The 19242-nt window shown below is 38.5% G+C and overlaps 1 protein-coding gene across 2 annotated transcripts; it reads right to left on the bottom strand.

The window, feature by feature from the left end:
• Positions 1–999: 999 nt before the first annotated feature.
• On the bottom strand, positions 1000–18494 carry LOC105060218 (uncharacterized). 2 transcript variants are annotated; one of them, XM_010943828.4, is made up of 9 exons: positions 18198–18494; positions 16376–16426; positions 4537–4558; positions 4307–4421; positions 4162–4194; positions 3453–3578; positions 1806–1912; positions 1640–1711; positions 1000–1558 (listed from the first exon to the last, which is right to left on the bottom strand). In XM_010943828.4, exons 1-9 carry the CDS (start codon positions 18342–18344, stop codon positions 1182–1184), a joined length of 1050 nt encoding a protein of 349 aa, XP_010942130.1. In that variant the 5' UTR covers positions 18345–18494; the 3' UTR covers positions 1000–1181. The 2 variants fall into 2 exon arrangements, with proteins under 2 accessions (XP_010942130.1, XP_073103885.1); XM_073247784.1 differs by having other exon boundaries at positions 16376–16491; positions 18198–18337.
• Positions 18495–19242: the final 748 nt, after the last annotated feature.

Below are 19242 nucleotides of genomic sequence, written 5' to 3'. Positions count from 1 at the left end.
GAACTCCGCTCAAGACTTAATTTAGATCCAAATAATATCTCACTTATATTTGTATTCGAATAGAAAAAAATATAATATAACCAATATCCACCCTGTATCTATATCTATCTAGAATAAATATGACCATGCTAAATGTCCTATTCATATTCATTTAGAACAAATATGCATACTTAATTTTGGTATTTATTTAATACTCATATCCTTGTGGATTTAAATATATATACACTAATATCTAATCTATTTTCAGCTCTATCTCTCGCTCTCCTTGGTGGGTGTCTCGGAACCACTTTTACCAAGCCAAGTTTTTCCTATTCCCGGGTAGATCAAAGGAGCCAGGAGAGACCATCAAACTTAATATCTCCAACGTGGAACACAATGGGGATGCTCATCTTTTTAATTTGTGTCCTCTAGAAGAAATGGTTGGAAAAAGCTTTAGCCAAGATGCTCATGGTCCCTGACGGCTACTTTACTTTTCTGCTACGTAGTCATCAAACCAGTGTCTAGATTTAATTTTCTCCTTGACACAAGACGTGGTCAAACTGGGGTCATTTTGCTCCCTCTCCATCCTTTAGAATCCCTGGGACCACGCCCATGCTACCGAGCAGCTATGCTACCGGTTTTGCCCTTCTTCATGCTGTTGGAATGGTCGCTTTGGTCAAAGGATAAAAGAGATGGGTCAACATGGACTGCCATGCTTGTGGAAGTTAGTGCCCAGAATAAAAAAGTCGGGGACACCGTGATGCCTGCTGCAATTCTAATAGCAACTGCTGGGATGATTTAGTGGGTCCCACGCCCCTGTTGGTATCTAAGCCAACAAGATGAGACACATCCTTCTCTCACTCGTGTAGCCCTAGCTGGTCTGAGATAACCATGACATTTTTAAGATTTCTTTTTGTGCCACATGCATGATTCAGTACTTCTAATAGACACGTCATAGATTTTTCAGGAAAATCAGATAGACATTGAGGACTAGCGATAAAAGAACACTGAAACAATTGCTTTTAGCATAATAGAACATGACGTTTAACTTAATATTGCCTCTATTTGTCCATAGATTCAGTAACCTTTTTTTTTTTTTTTTGGATATTTAGACATTCATCATCCTTATACAACAATCTCTACCAATAAAATTTGTACTTCACAGCAACCTCAGAATGGAAACACTACTCAAAGAAACCTGCTTATGTGTTCCGAAATAGTATATTCTCCTCTGCTACTTCAGTTTTACTGCCAGCAACCAAAAGCCAGATCTCTGAGATCTTTTCCACCATACCCTCCGTAATCTCGAATAATGTAAATGCACGCAAGGTCCCACCGTTCATATCTGACGCTTTTAGTTGATTTTTGTCCTCTTCAGTGCCTTGAGAGCTTGCTCCTTGTACCATTTTCACCCTTGGCACAATAGCTCCATTCAGATAGATGGTGTTGTCAGGGCTGACTGCTATCATCTTTCGAAGGCCATTCCCATATGCTAGTTCTTTATGCATATGACCAAACACTACTATAGGAATGGGAATTTTGGTGTTCTTTTGCAAATCAGATATGGCTTGAGCAAGATCTGCAGAAGTTGTTTTACATGAGAGATTGGCATCAGAACCATGATAATAGAAAAAATAATGTGTAGGATAAAAGCATCTACCTGGGTCTCCATGGTCACCACCTCCAAATACCCAATCTCTTCCACAAATGTCACTGACCTTTGATCCTAAGCCTGCATATGTTGAAGTAGGAAAACAGAGGGGAAGAGTTCAGTTGTGAGTAGTCATTCTATTACCCAGATGCAAAAAGTTAACAAATCTAGAAACCTGTAGGGCCATTATGTGCAAGAAATATAATAGAATGTCCCTCTGGTGTCCCTAAAGCAGCTTCATAGATTTTCTTGGCACTTCCTTCCATATCATTGATTCCATACCTGAAGTGAGGATAAATGGATCAGATATATGGGCAGTATATCGAGTAAGACATAAAAAGTATCGATTATTGTATGCCGATTTACATAATCCTATCTAATATATGCATTGCTGGATCACAAACGATCCTAATCAAAAGAACAGCTGATTAAAACAAATCTAGACTGCTATTAGAGCATGTACAGTATTATCACATTTGTCAGGATTTAATAAGTGGAAGGCCAGATATGAAGTTTATTCATCAAGATGATGACTTTAGCTAATTGACTAAATCTAATAGTATGAATTCCCAATCATGACTGCCTTCAGTCAGTCTGATACACCAATTACTTAAATTAACTACAGAAAGGAAAAAATGAAACAAATAACAATCAAGTCGCCAAATGCACAATATACTCTGAAAGGACTAGTGGCTGGTGGGAATTCATTAGTTTCAGAGCATGGAGATGAGCTAACGAGAGGTCTATGGTTGAATTTTAAGCGGGACCATGGATCATGCACAGCTTAATAGCAATCAAGAATATTGATTCAATAATCAACTCCTTAGAGATAACTCGAGCCAGCCTAGTGAAACCTCGAGTTTAGTTTCTTGGCTAGGCTATGTGTTGAAATGTTTCAGGTCTGCTTTTATTGCTATCTTGTATGAGCATGGATAAGCAGGGTTTTTTCCAGTTAGCGCCATCATTAAAAACCACTACACATTTTCAAGGAGGTTGTTCATCCTGAGAAGAGGCAATTAACCATAATCACTAGAAGATGCTAAATAAAAGCAACCGCTCCAACAAATAAACTGAGATTAATAACATCAAGGGAAACTTGGGATTAACAATCAAATTCAATAAGATGAAATTGCATAATGAGATGGGGCCAGTGTCCCTTATTGCCTAATCCTTTATTGCCTTAGAAAACACATAACTTTCCCATTTTTGTAAACAAATCAAATAAATTAATTATATATGTTGATATGATGAATCAATATGAACACTACTATTATGACAAAATAAATCCAAAACTCATCACAAGGCTTGCTAAAAAAAATAAAAAATAAACTAACATTACATATTCTGTTCTCTGACTTTACAATAAGCATGGCCACTAAAAACATATACAAAATAAATATGATAAATTATTTAACAAGATAGTAAAGATCTAGTCAAAGATGATCCACAATGATAACAAAAATAGTCTCTGAGTATCCTGAAACCTAATATAAACTTTCTTATTTGTCTCATCCCATACTCATCCATACAGTAATGCTCAATGCTAAATTTTCTATATATGACTGGTCCCCATGCCTTAGAGGAAAACCAACCATCAGGTAAAGCAAAACTCCCAGCTATATAATATGTTGCGACTGCTTCCAATGCATCTATTTCTATTATGAATCCTCAAAATAAACTAAAAAATATGAGAAATTACAAAAATGAATAAACAGACAAAATATAGATTGCAACAGGTGGGAAAAAAGTTCAAGTGGACAGAAAGTGGTTGGACACTTTACTTGGGATAGCATCCCATATTTAAGTGGTAAATATGACCAACCTGGAAGAAAGAAGCCTTCGCCGAAATAATCTGTCTCCCCCACAAGAAAATGGTCGACCACCAACAACAGAGAGTCTTAACATTGGGAAATCCAAACGCTGATAGCCAACATGCAGTTCACCAAGACTGGCAGTGACAGAGAAAAATGATTAAACATTAAAAAAATAAAAAGAATGTTGGAGCATATTCTTCCATTCCGCGTGACCTGAACTAGACAACTTTAGCACAAGCAAACTCAGTGCTTGTAAATTCTACAACAAATCGGCACAACCTAGACAGATGTGGAGCAAAGTTAACTTCTTTCAACTTCTGATGTTTAATAGGTGATACGTCAACGCTGTTATATTGTTGAAACAGTAAATCGAATCCATATTTGCTTTCTATGTTATTATGCACATGTATTGATATTTTAAATCACAAGTACAGGACACTTTTTTCAGAAAATTTGATATAGATGTGTTCACAAAGCAACCAGACATTGTTAACAATTGTTATCTATGCAGTTACATCTAAAAATCTTCAGAACCTGAAAAAATGCACATGATCTTGCCAATGAGAAGTGGAGTCATATAGAAAAATCAAAATCATTGTTTAGTGAGATGGAAAATAAAAGTATGATTACTATAGGACGATATGAAAAATCAGGAGGAAAAACTGCTAGAAACGATGATTTTGGAATTTTTCAGATGTTAGAGGCAAAATAACTTACCATTCCAGCTGAAGTTGGACACGATCTACCTTCCTGAAGACATGCTAAGACACAATGAGACCAAATATTTGGATTTCTGAATTATGAATTCTCTTACAGTTAGAATAACACTAGATTAACCATGATTTACAACCATAAAGCTTACTTCTCTGAGAACTGTGGCGTATTCCAACAATCATGGTTCCCCAAAATTGCTGCTTTTGTGAATTCAAGATGTGAAATGCTTCTAACAAGTTCAACATTCTCATTACCAAAATCACCTGCAATATGTAACTTAATTGGAGAGCTTGAAAATCTTAACTCACATAATTAATTAGCAAAGCCCTGAGAGTCACATCATGTGAAGGAACAGCATGGAAAGAGGAAAGGACATGCCTGTAAACAGTACCAGATCAGGCTGCATGTCACATTAAAAAATTGTCAGTTTCTTGTGGACTAATATGAAAAACATTGAAATACAAAGCCTATCTCCATAATAAACAATATTTGTAATTACAACAGGACACAATCTCTAAATAGGCTGCTGAAACAACCACCTTTGCATGTCACAACATCCAAACACACAAATTGTGCATAAGATAGATACCCTCAGGTGATAACAGAATTAAAGATAAAATTTAGGAAGAAATGACAATAAAGATGAAGCCATCTGAAGGAAAATTCGAATGTTAAGCCATTATCAAAATGCTAATTTCCAGATCTAAGGTTCATTAAAATATTTCATCAGTAGTTCTGCTTCTAGCTGAATATTAAGGGAAAATATGATAATGGCCATCCTGATGAATACAGTCAAGATGACAAATCTTCCATACCTAAAGGGAGCAAGATGTAGGATGCCCCACACTATTTTCTTCTCCTTCCCATTATAGTAATTTAGAATCAGAACACTGACCTCTTCAATCTAGTATCAAGATTGACAAGCAAAAGGCTGCTTTGTATGTACATGGACACACCTTTCCATAGCCATAAACAATGAACCTATCATATGTACATAGTGTCAGCTTTAGGGGTTAATTTATGATCCATCCAAGTTCCAAAGTGTTTTACAAACAGCTCCAAAGTAACGCTGAGTTTCCGGTCAAGGCAACTCCAGGCAAGAAAAAGGTCTGCTATGAATCTAAGAAGGCTAGCTAACATGCAAGAAACCTATAGTGCATGGTGCAGATATAAAGGTATCACATTTTCAACTAATTGCATGGTGCAGCAACTATCCAAGGTTCCACTAGACTAGGATAGATATTAAACAAGAAGAAACAAGATTGACGAAGAAGATTTTGTTTATCTCAACTAAATTGAATATCTAGAATTTCACCCAAATCTGTTGTATTTTAGATGAATATGGAAGCATACCTGAGACTCTACCCAACAAAAAGACCTAGATGGGTTTCAATGTTGCAAGTTCTCTCACCCTAGAGTGATAGAGTAGTGCACTAGACCAAGAAATGAGGACAAAAGTAAGTGCTCTATTTGAAAAGGTGGTGTGTGCGCGCGCGCATGTATCATGATCTAGTTTTTTATTTTTGCTAGGGAAAATTAAAGACCCCCTAAACCTAAGGTGGGTTTCACTTATCTCCCGCATGTTTCAATATTTTAAATTAGCTTCTTTAAGTTCAATAAGCCAGTTACTGGTTTGATATAGTACCGATATGTACGACAGACCTAAAATGAACCAGAACCAGAGGGAGGAGGGAGGGAAAAGGAGAGACCGGGGGGAGGGGAGAGAAGGAGAGGAAAGAAGTCAGGGGGTCGAGAATCTTGGCGGAAGTTGGGGTCGCACTAGTGGGGCTTCGAGGGGGAGATGGCGGGGGTGTCAAGATATTCCATAGCAAAGGGTTTTCCTGAACAAAGAGGGAGAGAGATGTGGAGGGAGGGACGCATACTGACGGTCCATGATCATTATGATCATCGTTGTTGGTGGTAGCAACAGCAACGATGATGGAACCCTAAACCTAGTGTGTGAAAGAAGAAGAGGATCAAGAGAAGAGGATGGTTGGGAGGTGAGGAGGGTTATGAAAAACCTCGAACCAAGCGAAACCGGATGATTTTGCTTAGTTCGAGCTAATTTAGGATTTTTTACCAAAATAATGCTCATTTTAAATCAAATTACCGAAATAATACTGTTTCCAAACTATTTACCAAAGTATTGACCCCAGACAAAGTTGCCCTATCAGATGATGACTTTCTATACTGACTCAGCCATCCAATGCCAGCTAGGGAGATGCGTGGACTAAAAAGTTGTCCTATGATAGGACGACTATATAGGTCGCCCTATTATAAGGCGACTCTATGAGTCGTTTTATTGTAGGACGACTATATAAGTCGCCCTATGATAGGACGAATCACTTACAAGGCCCCCACAATCTTAAAAACCCGAGAGCATCTTTTCTTGCTCTCTTACCTCCGTAATGAGACCTCCCCCAGCTCCTTTCTCTGTCTCCAGGGCTCCAGCCACCAACTCCTCTTTCTCTCTCTCATGTAGGTCGTCTCTCCCTCTCTCTCTCCCCCCCTCTCCCTCTCGTGCGTGCGGGTGGGCAAGTCCCTTAACTCTTCTCCATCGGTTGATTAGAAAGTAAGAAGTTTATCCATCTCAAATAATCTTTTATTTTGTTATTTTCACTTGTTATTCTTTTTATTTCATCTTTTTTCGGAGATATATGAGGAAGGAGAGCACCTAAGGGAGATCGGAGGGGTTTATTAGGTTTCGGTTGGGATTTTCTCTCCAAGCATTTGGTGCTTGTTGGTTCCTTGAGATTTTGAGAGCTTAATCTTGTCAGAAACATGATATAATATAGTTTTTGCGTTTGAGGATTTTTGATCGAAAGGATTCTTCTTTGTCGACAAAAATTTTCAATTTATGAGTTATGTTCTCATGATAATATGAATGATACCAAATCCATGGTGTGAGACTTGCACTACGGACTCAAGCTTGAAATGCTGAAGATCTGCCTTTCAATCTTAGGACTTGCACTATAGTTTTTGATTTGGATCCCTTCATTGCTGAAGGTCTGCCTTTCAAATTTAGAGACTCAAGTTTGAAATGTATCTACATTTCAAACTTAGGGATTTATTTTAAAAAATATGAGATGATGTTATTGTATAAGAAATCTACAAATAGTACCTTACAATTTCATATATTTATGTAGTTAGTTCTCACAGCATTTTTTGAAAAATAGATCCAAAACTTGTCACTGTTATCTTCTATTGGGATGAAAGGATCAGTCGTGACGCTAACGATGCACATTATGATGATGGAAGGATCCGGATGGCCATGGTAGACCATAACGCAACATATCAAGAACTTGTGCGGATGTGCTATGCTGTCACTAGATGGAATCCCAATCAATATGGAGTTTTCCTAATGTGTAGATTTTTTATTCATATTGCTGGATAATATTTGGCTGTACTTATTGAAGACGATCAGACAACATATATCGTCTTGGACATCCCATCCAGAAAATTTTTCTGGCAGTTAAAATTTTTGTTGAGCCGGCAGCGGTAAGAGTTTCGAATGGTGGTGAACAGCATGTGAGTGTGTCTTAGCCTGTATCTACTCCACTTATGCAGCCAGATATGGGGGATCTTTACTTAATACATCTCTAATAGTCGATGAAGCCAGATATGAGTATGGAGGCATCCCTGCATGTACGGTTGGTGGACCAGCAGCATCCATAACTAATAGTCCTGAGTATATGGTAGGGGCAGAGTCTGCGTATCAATATTGAAGTAACACCATATTTGATGATGTGGGGGTCGGTCCTAATTATATGGCAGCTACTGTGGAGCATGTCGAGCATGGATCTAATGACCCTGTATCACTTAATCAGCCACATGCATGTCATGCCCGGGCTGGAAGATTGGGAACCACAGCAGTCAATACAAGTTTATTCGAAAATGAAGCCACTGTTAGCTATGATCCTAATCCTACTGATGATGAAGATGAGGATGATGATGCGGAGTCTGATGGCAGTGATAGTGAAAAATCTAGTGCGGAAGAGGATGTCCCATCATAGAAGGTGCCCCTTGTTCCTAAATTTTGGTTGGTTGATGCGTCCGACGACAATGAGGCCGCATCCCATGGAGAGTTGTCAGAACATCCATTCTTTGATGGAATGAAGAGTTAAGAAAGAGAATGGTATTCCGATCGAAAGAACACGTCCAACGCACCATGAAACAGTATGCCATTTGCATCTACCATCCTTTCAAAGTCGTCGAGTTAGATAGGATTAAATAAAACATCGTGTGTAAACAATCTGATACTTGTAGTTGGCATCTCCATGCATTCCTTCGAACCAAGATGCAGCAATAAGAGATTACGGTATATAAAGAGCCATACATATGCTTGAATACAGATGTGATGCAAGATCATCCATAGCTTGATGCACGTATGATTGTCGATATCATTAGAGGATCAGTTAGAATAGAGATATAAATATCAGCTTACCAGATTTATATATGTGATACATGGCAGTGCGAGACATCTTATAAAAAGATATGGATAGCTAAATAACTTATTATTAGCGAGCTATTTGGAGATTGTCCATCCTAAACATATTGGATCCTTGGCTAACTGCAGTTTGTCATGTCAATGAGGGGATCATGGTAGATTTTGCAAAAATTCCTACGATAGAGCCGAACACAGAGATGTTCCATCGAGTTTTTTGGGCATTCGATCTATGCATTCAGGGCTTCAAGTTCTATCATCCACAAATTAATATCAACGCAATGCATTTATACGGCCGATATAAAGGTACTCTCATGATAGCTGTGGGGAGAGATGAAAATGAAAGTATCTATCCTCTGACATTTACCATTTGTGAAGGTGAGAGCCATAGTAGTTGGTCGTGATTTTTATAACATTTGCACCATTACATGGCATGTGATCATATGAGGATCGACATAATTTCAGATCGGTATAAAGAAATAATAGTTGCTATTTCAGATGAATTTGTTGGAAGGACAATGTCATATGAGTATCACAAATTATGTCTTAGACATATTGAGGCAAACCTAAACGGTCGATTCTATGATGCGGCATTTTTGATTTATTTCCATCAAACTGTAAAGCAAAATCAACCCTAAAAGTTCGATCGAAGTATGCAACACATTGAGAGAACATGGCCCAATTACGTCCAATACCTCAAAACATATTCACTTGAAATCCGAGTAAATGAAAGCTGACGCATGACACAGATGGATGTAAGTATGAAATAATGAATACGAATTTATCTGAAAATTTCAATAAGATGTTGAAGGGGGCTTGCTCATTGCCCATTACCACTCTTGTTCGTCTTTCTTTCGAATACTTGTCAAAATGGTTTAACGTCGAATATGCAATAGCAGCACGAAGAAGAGAGGCCGACAGGATGTTCACTAATAAGATTAGACGAAAATTAAATGGACGCCAGTTGAAGTCTAGAAAGCATGGTGTGATTAAGTATAATAATCAACCGGATTTGTATAAGATTCGATTGAGACGAAGATATTATAGCCCCAATGAATCTGACTATACACAGACAGTCGACTTAGGGACATGCATATGCACATATCAGAAGTGATGGTTACTGCACTATCCGTACTCCTATTTGTTCACTATATGTGCCAATGAGAACTTCAATTAGAAGCAATTCGTTGATGATTGTTATACTATCATACATTATGAGCAGTCATATGTACCAACCTTCTATCCCCCAGAGAGTCCTCGTTATTGGCTTGTGTGGACTGCACCTAGACTCATACCACACCCGTCCATAAGACGACATACAAAGAAACATCCACAATCAAGAAAGATCTGAAATGATATGGATGAATGAAGAGCCAAAATATTATACGGTGTGGACTGTGCAAGAAGATAGGGCACAATCGATACATATGCCCCTAATGACGCTGATTTATCTATTTATTCATATTATGTAGACTGTCTTTATGTATCATTTGTGTTTCTTCTACATTATTTTGGTTATGTAATTATGTCATGTAAATATTTGAAAAATTTTATAAAATTATCCTATTGTTAATGTTTGTTATCATCTTTGATATTTTTTGGTTGTAAGATCGTCTTTTCATTTTGTGCCTCAGATATGGTAGGTTCAGACTCCGACGTGCATCCAGGGCCGACAAATCCTACCGTGCTGTATCTTCAGATCTGACACCGCAATGATCGTATATATTCTGAGAAAGACATAAAGCCCTTAAGCTGTAGACACAGAGGCTCGACCGCCATGCGCATCTGGTGGCCACATGAGAGGATCCGGGGGTGTCTTCATATCATTGATTTTTATGGAGTATTTAGAGTATACGATATATAACTGGATTGGGCCCTCATCACAGCCATGGTAGAGTGATGGCGTCAGGAGACTCACACTTTTCACCCATCCATCGGATAAGCGACGATCACATTGCAGGACGTTGTTATTCTTCTCGAATTATGGGTGCATGGACTTGCCATCATCGATACTGCACAGATTATCTGGTCGAATCTATGTGAGTTGTTTGGGATTAGACCGTCAGAGTCGATGTTGTCGGAATCTTCATTGAGATTTTACTTTGCGACACGTTTCACCACTTATCGAATGATACAGATGATGAAATCATGCAGAGGTATGCTCGAGCATTCATTCTTTGCCTTATTGATGGCCATCTATTCATCAATAAGTTAAGTTCCCACATATAGTTGTTGTACTTATCTCTGCTATGTGATCTCCACGCATGTGAGCAGTTGAGTTAGGGCGGCGCTATTTTAGCCTTCTTATATTGCGAGCTCTGCAGGGCCACCAAACCAGATGCACATGAGATAGCTGAGCCATTGGTGTTGCTGTAGCTTTGGATATGGGAGCATTTACACATTGGATAGCCAGATACGGTGCTCCCCAGGGTAGGAGCCCAGCAGCCGACGTCGGAAGGTGATGTAGTAGGACATGACTTGTTAGATGAAGATGATGCTAGTTTTGAGGACCCATTTGACGGGATACAGCACGACCAAACTGATCCACTGGGATACAGGTATATAACCAGTAACACTGATTTTTTATAATAAATGACTACATGTTTTCACACAATAACATATTGACTTTGTTTTGGACAGATAGAAGACTCGACAAACTGGTGCTAGCAATCCGATGCCGCACACAGTCATATACTATAGGGATCAGCTTGACAAACAGTGTGATGAACAAATGATATGAATGCCTTATAGACTAGAGATATTAGCTGCATTGCCCGAGCTATATCGATCAGATCAGCATGTATGGAGGACACACGCACCTCATATTTGTTTTGACATTATTGAGATTTATTATCCGAAGCGCATGATGCGACAGTTTAGCATGCATCAGAACATCCCCCATCATGCGACACTCGTGACGGCCTTCACAGTTTTGATCGATGAGGGCAGCATCGCCATGATTGGATTTGAGAGTATCGGGATTATATTGACACATAGGAACGGCGGAAGGATTTGATTGTGACTGGTCCATCCATGCTCTCCATGATGGATTATTATGATCCATATCTAAAGTGGTATAGGGAGCATCATTAGGTGATTCATCGCGCCATTGATGAGTGAATAGCCCAAAATGAGATTCCGTCCTTCGGATAGCGTGATAGACATTGTGGTAAGTATATTTTACTATCTCATTTTGTTATATTGTTATTATTATATTTATAAATAATATTTATTCTTTTTTTATACTGACAGTTTCAGAGGATCACATCGATATATCATTGAACAAGGAGCGGCTTCCATTCGGTCACTATTGGATGCAAGGATCAAGCACTTATCGATGTTATGGACGATCTTGTCGACACCATGCGAGTCGTCTCTGATGATAGACGACTTCACACTGTACCATCGACAAATGATCTGAGTACCTCATCATATGCCCAGCATACCTCATATCTTGATTTTTCAAATTTCGACCTCTCCGTAGATGATGCGTCTATATCACAGAGAATGAATGAGCTGAAAGACACGTCGCGCCGACCCGATGAGCAGCATGTCAATCATATGCATAAGAGGGCCAGAGACGGGTAGACTGAGGGTTTTTTGAGGTAGACATCAGACACATGTTGATAGGCCGAGCACGCCAGCACCTCCCTCTCCATCGATCGATACCATACCTGAGCCATCACAACAGCGATCAGAGGTAACATGCATCTACAAGAGGCAAACACGGAGGCCTTGGTATCTTAGTATATATGCCTCTCGATAGTTGTAATACTTGTACATATTTCTTTTTACTAATAAACTTTGTAATGATCAACTATTGATTTACATTATTTTGAAATTAATATTACAAATTTTTTTAATCTAAATGCACATGCTAGAATTTGTGTTGATTGCGGAAAAAAATAATTATTGAGCTTGATATAGGTTATATGATTGGAGTTTGGGATTGTCAACCACTTCTGAAATATCTTATAATGTTAATTATAAACATAGTCGGAGAAATTTGAATTTGTATCTCAGAAAAGTCAAGAATTTTTTAATAGATAAAGATGCTTGGAGAAGGCTAAAATTGTAAATTCATCAAGTTGAAGATACAAATAATGTTTTCTGAAAGTTTCAGAAATTAAAATTAAGAGAAAATCAGTTTTGAATTTGAAGGGATAACCCCAAGGTCGTTCCCTTTTGGATAGGATGTTGGCACAGATGTTTTGGGGCTGGCACACAAAAGGGAGCGACTCATGGGACGACCCATGGGTCGACCCTTGTTGTACCTATAAAAATAGGCTTTCTGAGTTGGCCTGTGGCACAACAGGGGTCAACCCCTATGCCAGGTCGCCGCTGTGCCATAGGCTAGAAGAGAAATGTTAAGGATGTTTCACAGTCGCCCTATCATGAGACGACTTATAGAGTCATCTTATGATAGGACGACCCATAGAGGAGCCCTATGGTAGGACAACTCATAGTGTCGCCCACCTGTACCCCCAGCTAGCGTTAACATTGATGAATTAGCATAGAAAATCGCCCTATGATAGAGCGATTTTATTTTGGACAGTATTTTGATAAATAGTTTTGAAAGGACATTATTTTGGTAATTTCTTTTAAAATAGACATTATTTCAATAAAAAGGCCACTAATACCAACCCAAACCTTGTCTCATCTCAATAGCGACCGGCTTGATTTAGTATGCCTCCAATCGGGAGGCTCACAATGAGATGGCTGATCTTGCTTAAGTTCATTAAGTAATGCAATGTGATCTTGTTGTCCATCTTCATTAACCTGACGTCACTAGATTACATCATGTGATGGTCATACAACAATTTTAAAACTAAAATGCCTCGATAACTTTAGGGCTAAAATTACATGATATTAATTAGATCATTTTAGATCTGGTCGCAATGCTCCCCATTGAAGAGCTCTTGTCTGACAAGAAGTTGATCCACTGCAATCGGTGCCGATGGCCTCAAAGCCGCTTGGCATAGTCCACTATGAAGATCTGGATGTAATTTGTGGTCATGAATCTAAACTAGGTTAACGTAAATTGCAAGCTTGGGGATAATGGAATCCTTAGCAGTTTGTTCAAGACTCTAGCCGTAATGAAAGGTATCATGGCAACCGGCACAACACCCATACCTATACCATGCAACCTGAAAGTGCCCCTAAAGACAACCCTCTGCCCACTATGCATGGAGAACTATGAGACTGAAATAGCCAAGCTTGTCGCAAAGGAGTTCAAGAATTGTCTTTAAAACTAGAAGCTCATCAAGCATTGCCTCAATGGATTTAGCTTGTGAAGCTAAGAAATGGAGGCAGTGCTAAATCCAGAACTAATCATTTTCAGGTCTGAATGCTTTTGCCATCATCCCCTAATCAAATTTATGAAGTGAAACTGTGTTGGTCCTTGAAGCTGATTCTTCTGATTGTGGTGGTGCTCTTCTGTAGTCAAAGGAGCAAGAGTCCATGTGGAAGCAGAGCACAAAATGCCTGTCCTAGGTCAGTGACATAGCACTCAATGAAGTTCAACTCAGCAACATGGTAGGAATCCACGGCCATAAACAAGATTTTTGACCCAATCCTTCCACCGGGTCAGACTTCTCAAAAGCCTCCAAGCAAAACATCAGACATAGGAAATTACTGAAACAACCTATTCTTGGAAGAGCTGAAGGTCATCCCACATCACCATCAATCACGATTATAAATCCTTAGTACCTCAGTTTTAGCCACCAATACCATCAACTGTGACAGGCCAAACCAGGGTTGCTGTCCATGAAGTTCCGACTCACAAAACCCTGGAGAAGGTAAACATGGTCATGGGCACCTATTAAACTAGGGAGTGAACAATGATCATTAAGGTAGAAATCAGATGCCTATTAGCAACTCATAATCAACTGACATTATGTCAGCCACTCAGCTCCATAAACCAAATTCTGCTATTTGCACAGAAAACCATGAATAATGAGACTTTAGTTATGTTCTAAGCATTCCAGCTGATTATCTTGCAAATCCTGGAGGATCAAAAGGCAATACTTACAGTTGGAACGAAAGGAATGCCTCCTAGAGGAATTCTGGCATAGAGTAAAACATGACTACTTCCATCAGTTGGTAGTATGTGTGATATTGATGAACATCTAGGCTACCAATTCTTGATCCCATATCTTCTGTTTATTCCCACCTCGAATGGTTTGCAGACAACTAAATTGGATATATGGGAAAGAGCAGGAAGAACACCAGTTATTTATATTAGTGCATGCAAGAAGAGCAACGCCCTAGTTTCTCTTGTATAAAAATCCAGAAATTCGGTCTCGTATTTATATCAGTGCTCTTCACCCTGCCGCATTGGCCAAGCTCTCCTCCAAGAGTCAAAATGCCCTGTCCCACCAGTAACATAGCAGAGCAAGTGAGATTTCAATCCATTTGCTTAAAGCCTTTGGACTCATTGGTGCTATATGGAATTCTTAGTTTTGGCATAGTGAGTGACTGAGTGAGTGAGTGAGTGAGTGAGTGAGTGAGAGAGAGAGAGAGAGAGAGAGAGAGAGAGAGAGAGATGGCTCTGATGCTATACTGTCATTTGGGTCATGGAAACTAACATAAAATTCTTGCATCCCATTGTTCACCATCTCCCCCCTGTAATCACTCATCACCCTATATTACATCAAAAAAAAAAAAAAATCCAAAAAATCTGAAAAAAAAGGAAAAAAGGAAAATACAAATCCATCCATTGGAGGATTAGTGAGGCTCTAGAGGTTCATAGTTTCATCAAGTCCATCTCACAGCACTTGCTCGGAGAAGACATCTTTGCTTTGCTTCTTTGAGATGGGAGGAAGGGATGAGCTTCTTTCTTTCTTCTGAGAGGTTCATAAGAAAAGAAGAAAGGACATGGTGGTTCTTTGGAATTTTGTTCTCCTTTTTAAAGGAAAAGGGGCAATGAGAAAAGAGGATGGTAAAATGAGATTACTCTGCCTCCAACTATTTTTTTTCCTTTCTTGATCTATGGCTGCTGCCTCATGGTAGTAGTTGCATGCCATCCGCCCCGACTTGTTATCCTCCCCCATTTCCCTTTGAGACCCTAAAACAAGATCTCTCAAGCTTCTTCCAAGAACCCTAATCCTCTGAGACATGTTCCAGGACTTGGAGTTGACCTCGAGCAATCAAAATTTTGTTAGAAATTTTACTCGTTACAAAATGTTTAATAATGATGAGGGTAATTGTGTGATTTTAGATAGCATCTTAGTCACGTTGCATGCCAAGTAAGGCTCAAGACCACATTGCATCATGTAATGAACTTAAGGGAGCTAATTAAAAATTTTATACAAGAGAGGGTAAGTGAAACTCACCTTTAGTTGAGAGGCTCTTTTGGTAATTTCCCCTTTTTGATACGCTCTAAGTTCAAAGATAGGTACTTTAGTTTGTACTGAAGGTTGTAAGAAAAAAGAGGAACACCTAAATTAACATGGATGGAGGTTGTGAGGAAGGATATGGAGAAACTTAGAATAACATCAGAGGCGACCCTTGATAAAAATACTTGGCAAATGAGAATCGATAAAACTAACTCCAAATGGTTCGAAAAAGGATATATGATAATGATTATGAGCATATATGCTCTCAGTTATTTCATGGCCAGCAGAGTTTAATAACAACAATGCATGCTCTTATTATAAAAGCAGTACCATAAATTGTTAAATACAAAAGATATGACCTATTATTCATCTTGAACCATATGTGGCACATCATTGTAAATGCCCAAAGCTAGAAAATTTTGAAATAAGAGAGTACCTGCAGCATTTGAAGGGCTTTAGAATCTTCTTCCAAGTCCCAGTCATCATGCTTCAATACAAAAGTATAACAGAAACATCACCGAGAGAAAGGAAGTTCTAGCATAGACAGTAATCCTATACATCAATTGAACCATCTTGGTAATCAAACAAATAAAGAAAGGGTATGATAATCTATCAGATATCATACTTGACAGAGTATGAGAGTAATACATGACAGCACACATCTCAAAAGCAGGCATTCATTGTGCGAGGTGCAAGGGCACTCATTATTATTGCTCATGAAGATGAAAGAATCCATCCATTGGATAGTCTTACAAGATAAAATCATACTGGCAGTTAAAAGCTATATTGATCACATATTTTTGCCATAAGAAAACATGGAAGAGGTACTAAGCATACTGATGAGACTTGTTGTATGTTACACAGCTTCAGCACATGCACGTTTATCCTTGGGTAATAAGAATTAGATGCTAGACGCAATGTCCTAGCTAGCTAGGTCGTTCAGTATGTTGATACAATGAATTGATGATTTAAGCAGTAATAATAAAGTTCACATTGTTACATGTAAGATAACTGTCCGCATTAATCAAGAAAAAAAGGAAAATAGAAAAGCCCACAAGGTTAGTGTCTGCATCACACGTCATTCATCTATCTGCAACAACAGATTTTTTTTTTTCTTTCGTTGGAAAGAGGGATTAACACAGGCATTTCTTTCTGGCGTTTTTACAGCCCATGGCATCGGCAGCTACCATCATAAAGAGATCAGAATTGAGTACATCAACCCAGAGGAACTATGCCATCACAAAGGGGGCTCTTGCATAAAACAACCTGATAAAACCTTGAATTGAGGAATCCAGCAGTTCACGTTGTTTTATTTATAAAAAAATTCCAAAGCAAATCCCTGACACATCTATGACCACACAACATATTCCCTTACCCTAATTTAATATGAAAGGTTTTAGTCTGTTCAAGAGTTTTTTCTTCTAGTCCACCATGAGTTACAACAGGTATATTTTGAAGACTACAAAAGAAATTCATGATTCTTGAGCTAAACCTGACCTAACCTTTTGATGAACATATGACTTTATAACTAATAAACTCATAATATTAAAAAATATCTCACTGACTCATAATTGGATCCACTCTTAATGACTCTCTTGAAGACCAGTTGATGACAAAACACATTACAAGGTTTCCTCTCTTGACATAAATAAACTTCATCACGTTTGGATAATGCCTCGAATTAGGATTGCTGTATTATCACATCAATAATCCACAGCAATGACTAACAAATTTCCAAGAAAAATTACAGTACTTCCAATAAACAAATATCAGAAAGTTCATAATGAATTTCGACAGGAAAAAAAAAGTTTTGTCTTCAGGGAAAAAAGTTTTTTTTAATGAAATTAAACTCATAACACTCATTAATCTAATCTGCCCTATCTCTCAAATAACAAAGCATAGTATTAGTGGAATGCACGTTTATCCCGATAAACAAAATAACCCCCACTTTTTTTTTTTTTGGCAAAATGCAACAACCTACTATATATTGTAACTCCAACTCAAACCTACGGCTAATAGAAGTCCGAGATAATAAGATTTTCTAATAAACAATCAATAAAAGGATGAAATTTAAAACACCTAGAAATAGAAACAAACAAGATGATCCAAATTAGAGGTCAAAATTCAGAACGAATCAAGCCCCTTATATCCAAAACCACGGAGTCACAAGCAAAGATCGAGTATTACCCACAGGGAATGCTTCCAAATAAATCGAATGAGGTAATAAAGAAAAAATGCGGGATTCAGACCGAACTCACCACGTCTCCGACGACTGCGATCCTAACGGAGCGCGACATGGCGAGGCGGTTGGGCGTCGAGGAAGCGATGGAAGAGTAGGAGGCGGCGAGGAAGAGAATACGGGAAGGCGTAGGATCGTGTATCCTCACCGCCCATGCGCCTATCATCAACGAGGTACTCCCGCCCACTCTATCTACTCGGAGAGACGGCTGGTCGTCCGCCTTCTAAATGTTTAAGGACGAACTAACGGGCTTTTTGAGATTCCGTCAGCGCTGACACAGAGACAACGAGACCCTTTTTTTTTTTTTTTTGGTACAGAGATAACGGTTTTTTTTTTTTTTTAATCGTGTTGTTCGTCTCGTCTTCATAATACTCCACTACATGGGTCCAGTCTATCATGCTGTTTGTCTTCGATAAATATGCTGAATCAACAAGGTAACATCGAGGCAAAAAGCAATCCAGATGTTGTAGAGTGGATGGACGATATAATGAGACCCTCATTCATCAGTCAAATATGTGGTTTAAAAAAAAGAACAAGTTTCAAGGAAATTTTAGAATTTATCTCGCAAGCTTACCGAGAAATGTCCCTTCTACAAAGCGATATTTGGAAGTTTTTACCAAAAACAACAGAGACATTAGGGAGATGATAATAAAAATATTCTCATTCAAGAAGGTAACATATATGGAGCAACACGAATTGGACACGTAACATCGCTTCGCCCAAAAAAAATTAAATTAAAAAAAAAAAGAAAAGGATAATCAAAAAAAATCCCTTGAAATATATATGGTAGTCTATTGAAATCTCCCAGTTAATTCCTTGAGCTGGTATTTTCAGAATGGTCGAAGGCTTCAATAACCAAAACTAACCTGTGTGGTTGCTATCAATCTGGCTCCTAAAATCATTGGCTTGTGACACTCAATGACTTGGATACACTCTCTACAACTAATGACAGGATGGGAGACAAACCCCTCCCTTCTGTTATTATTTTTTTGTTAAAAAAAAAAAAACTGTGCTTGTTCTTGCCGTTTGTACTAAGATGACATACGAAACAAGGTCCTGGCCAC

The sequence above is a fragment of the Elaeis guineensis genome, chromosome 1 (genome assembly GCF_000442705.2).
Source record: "Elaeis guineensis isolate ETL-2024a chromosome 1, EG11, whole genome shotgun sequence".
Lineage (NCBI taxonomy): Eukaryota > Viridiplantae > Streptophyta > Magnoliopsida > Arecales > Arecaceae > Elaeis > Elaeis guineensis.
This window is presented reverse-complemented; position numbering and strand designations above follow the sequence as displayed.

Bases quoted from the DNA above. Each gene is read 5' to 3' on its own strand.
- LOC105060218 (XM_010943828.4), bottom strand. From the start codon at position 18,344: ATGATAGGCGCATGGGCGGTGAGGATACACGATCCTACGCCTTCCCGT. The intron at 4,195-4,306 runs GTAAGCTTTATG...GCATGTCTTCAG, and splicing joins ACGCCACAGTTCTCAGAGAA to GAAGGTAGATCGTGTCCAAC. The intron at 3,579-4,161 runs GTAAGTTATTTT...TGTCACTGCCAG, and splicing joins GTCCAACTTCAGCTGGAATG to TCTTGGTGAACTGCATGTTG.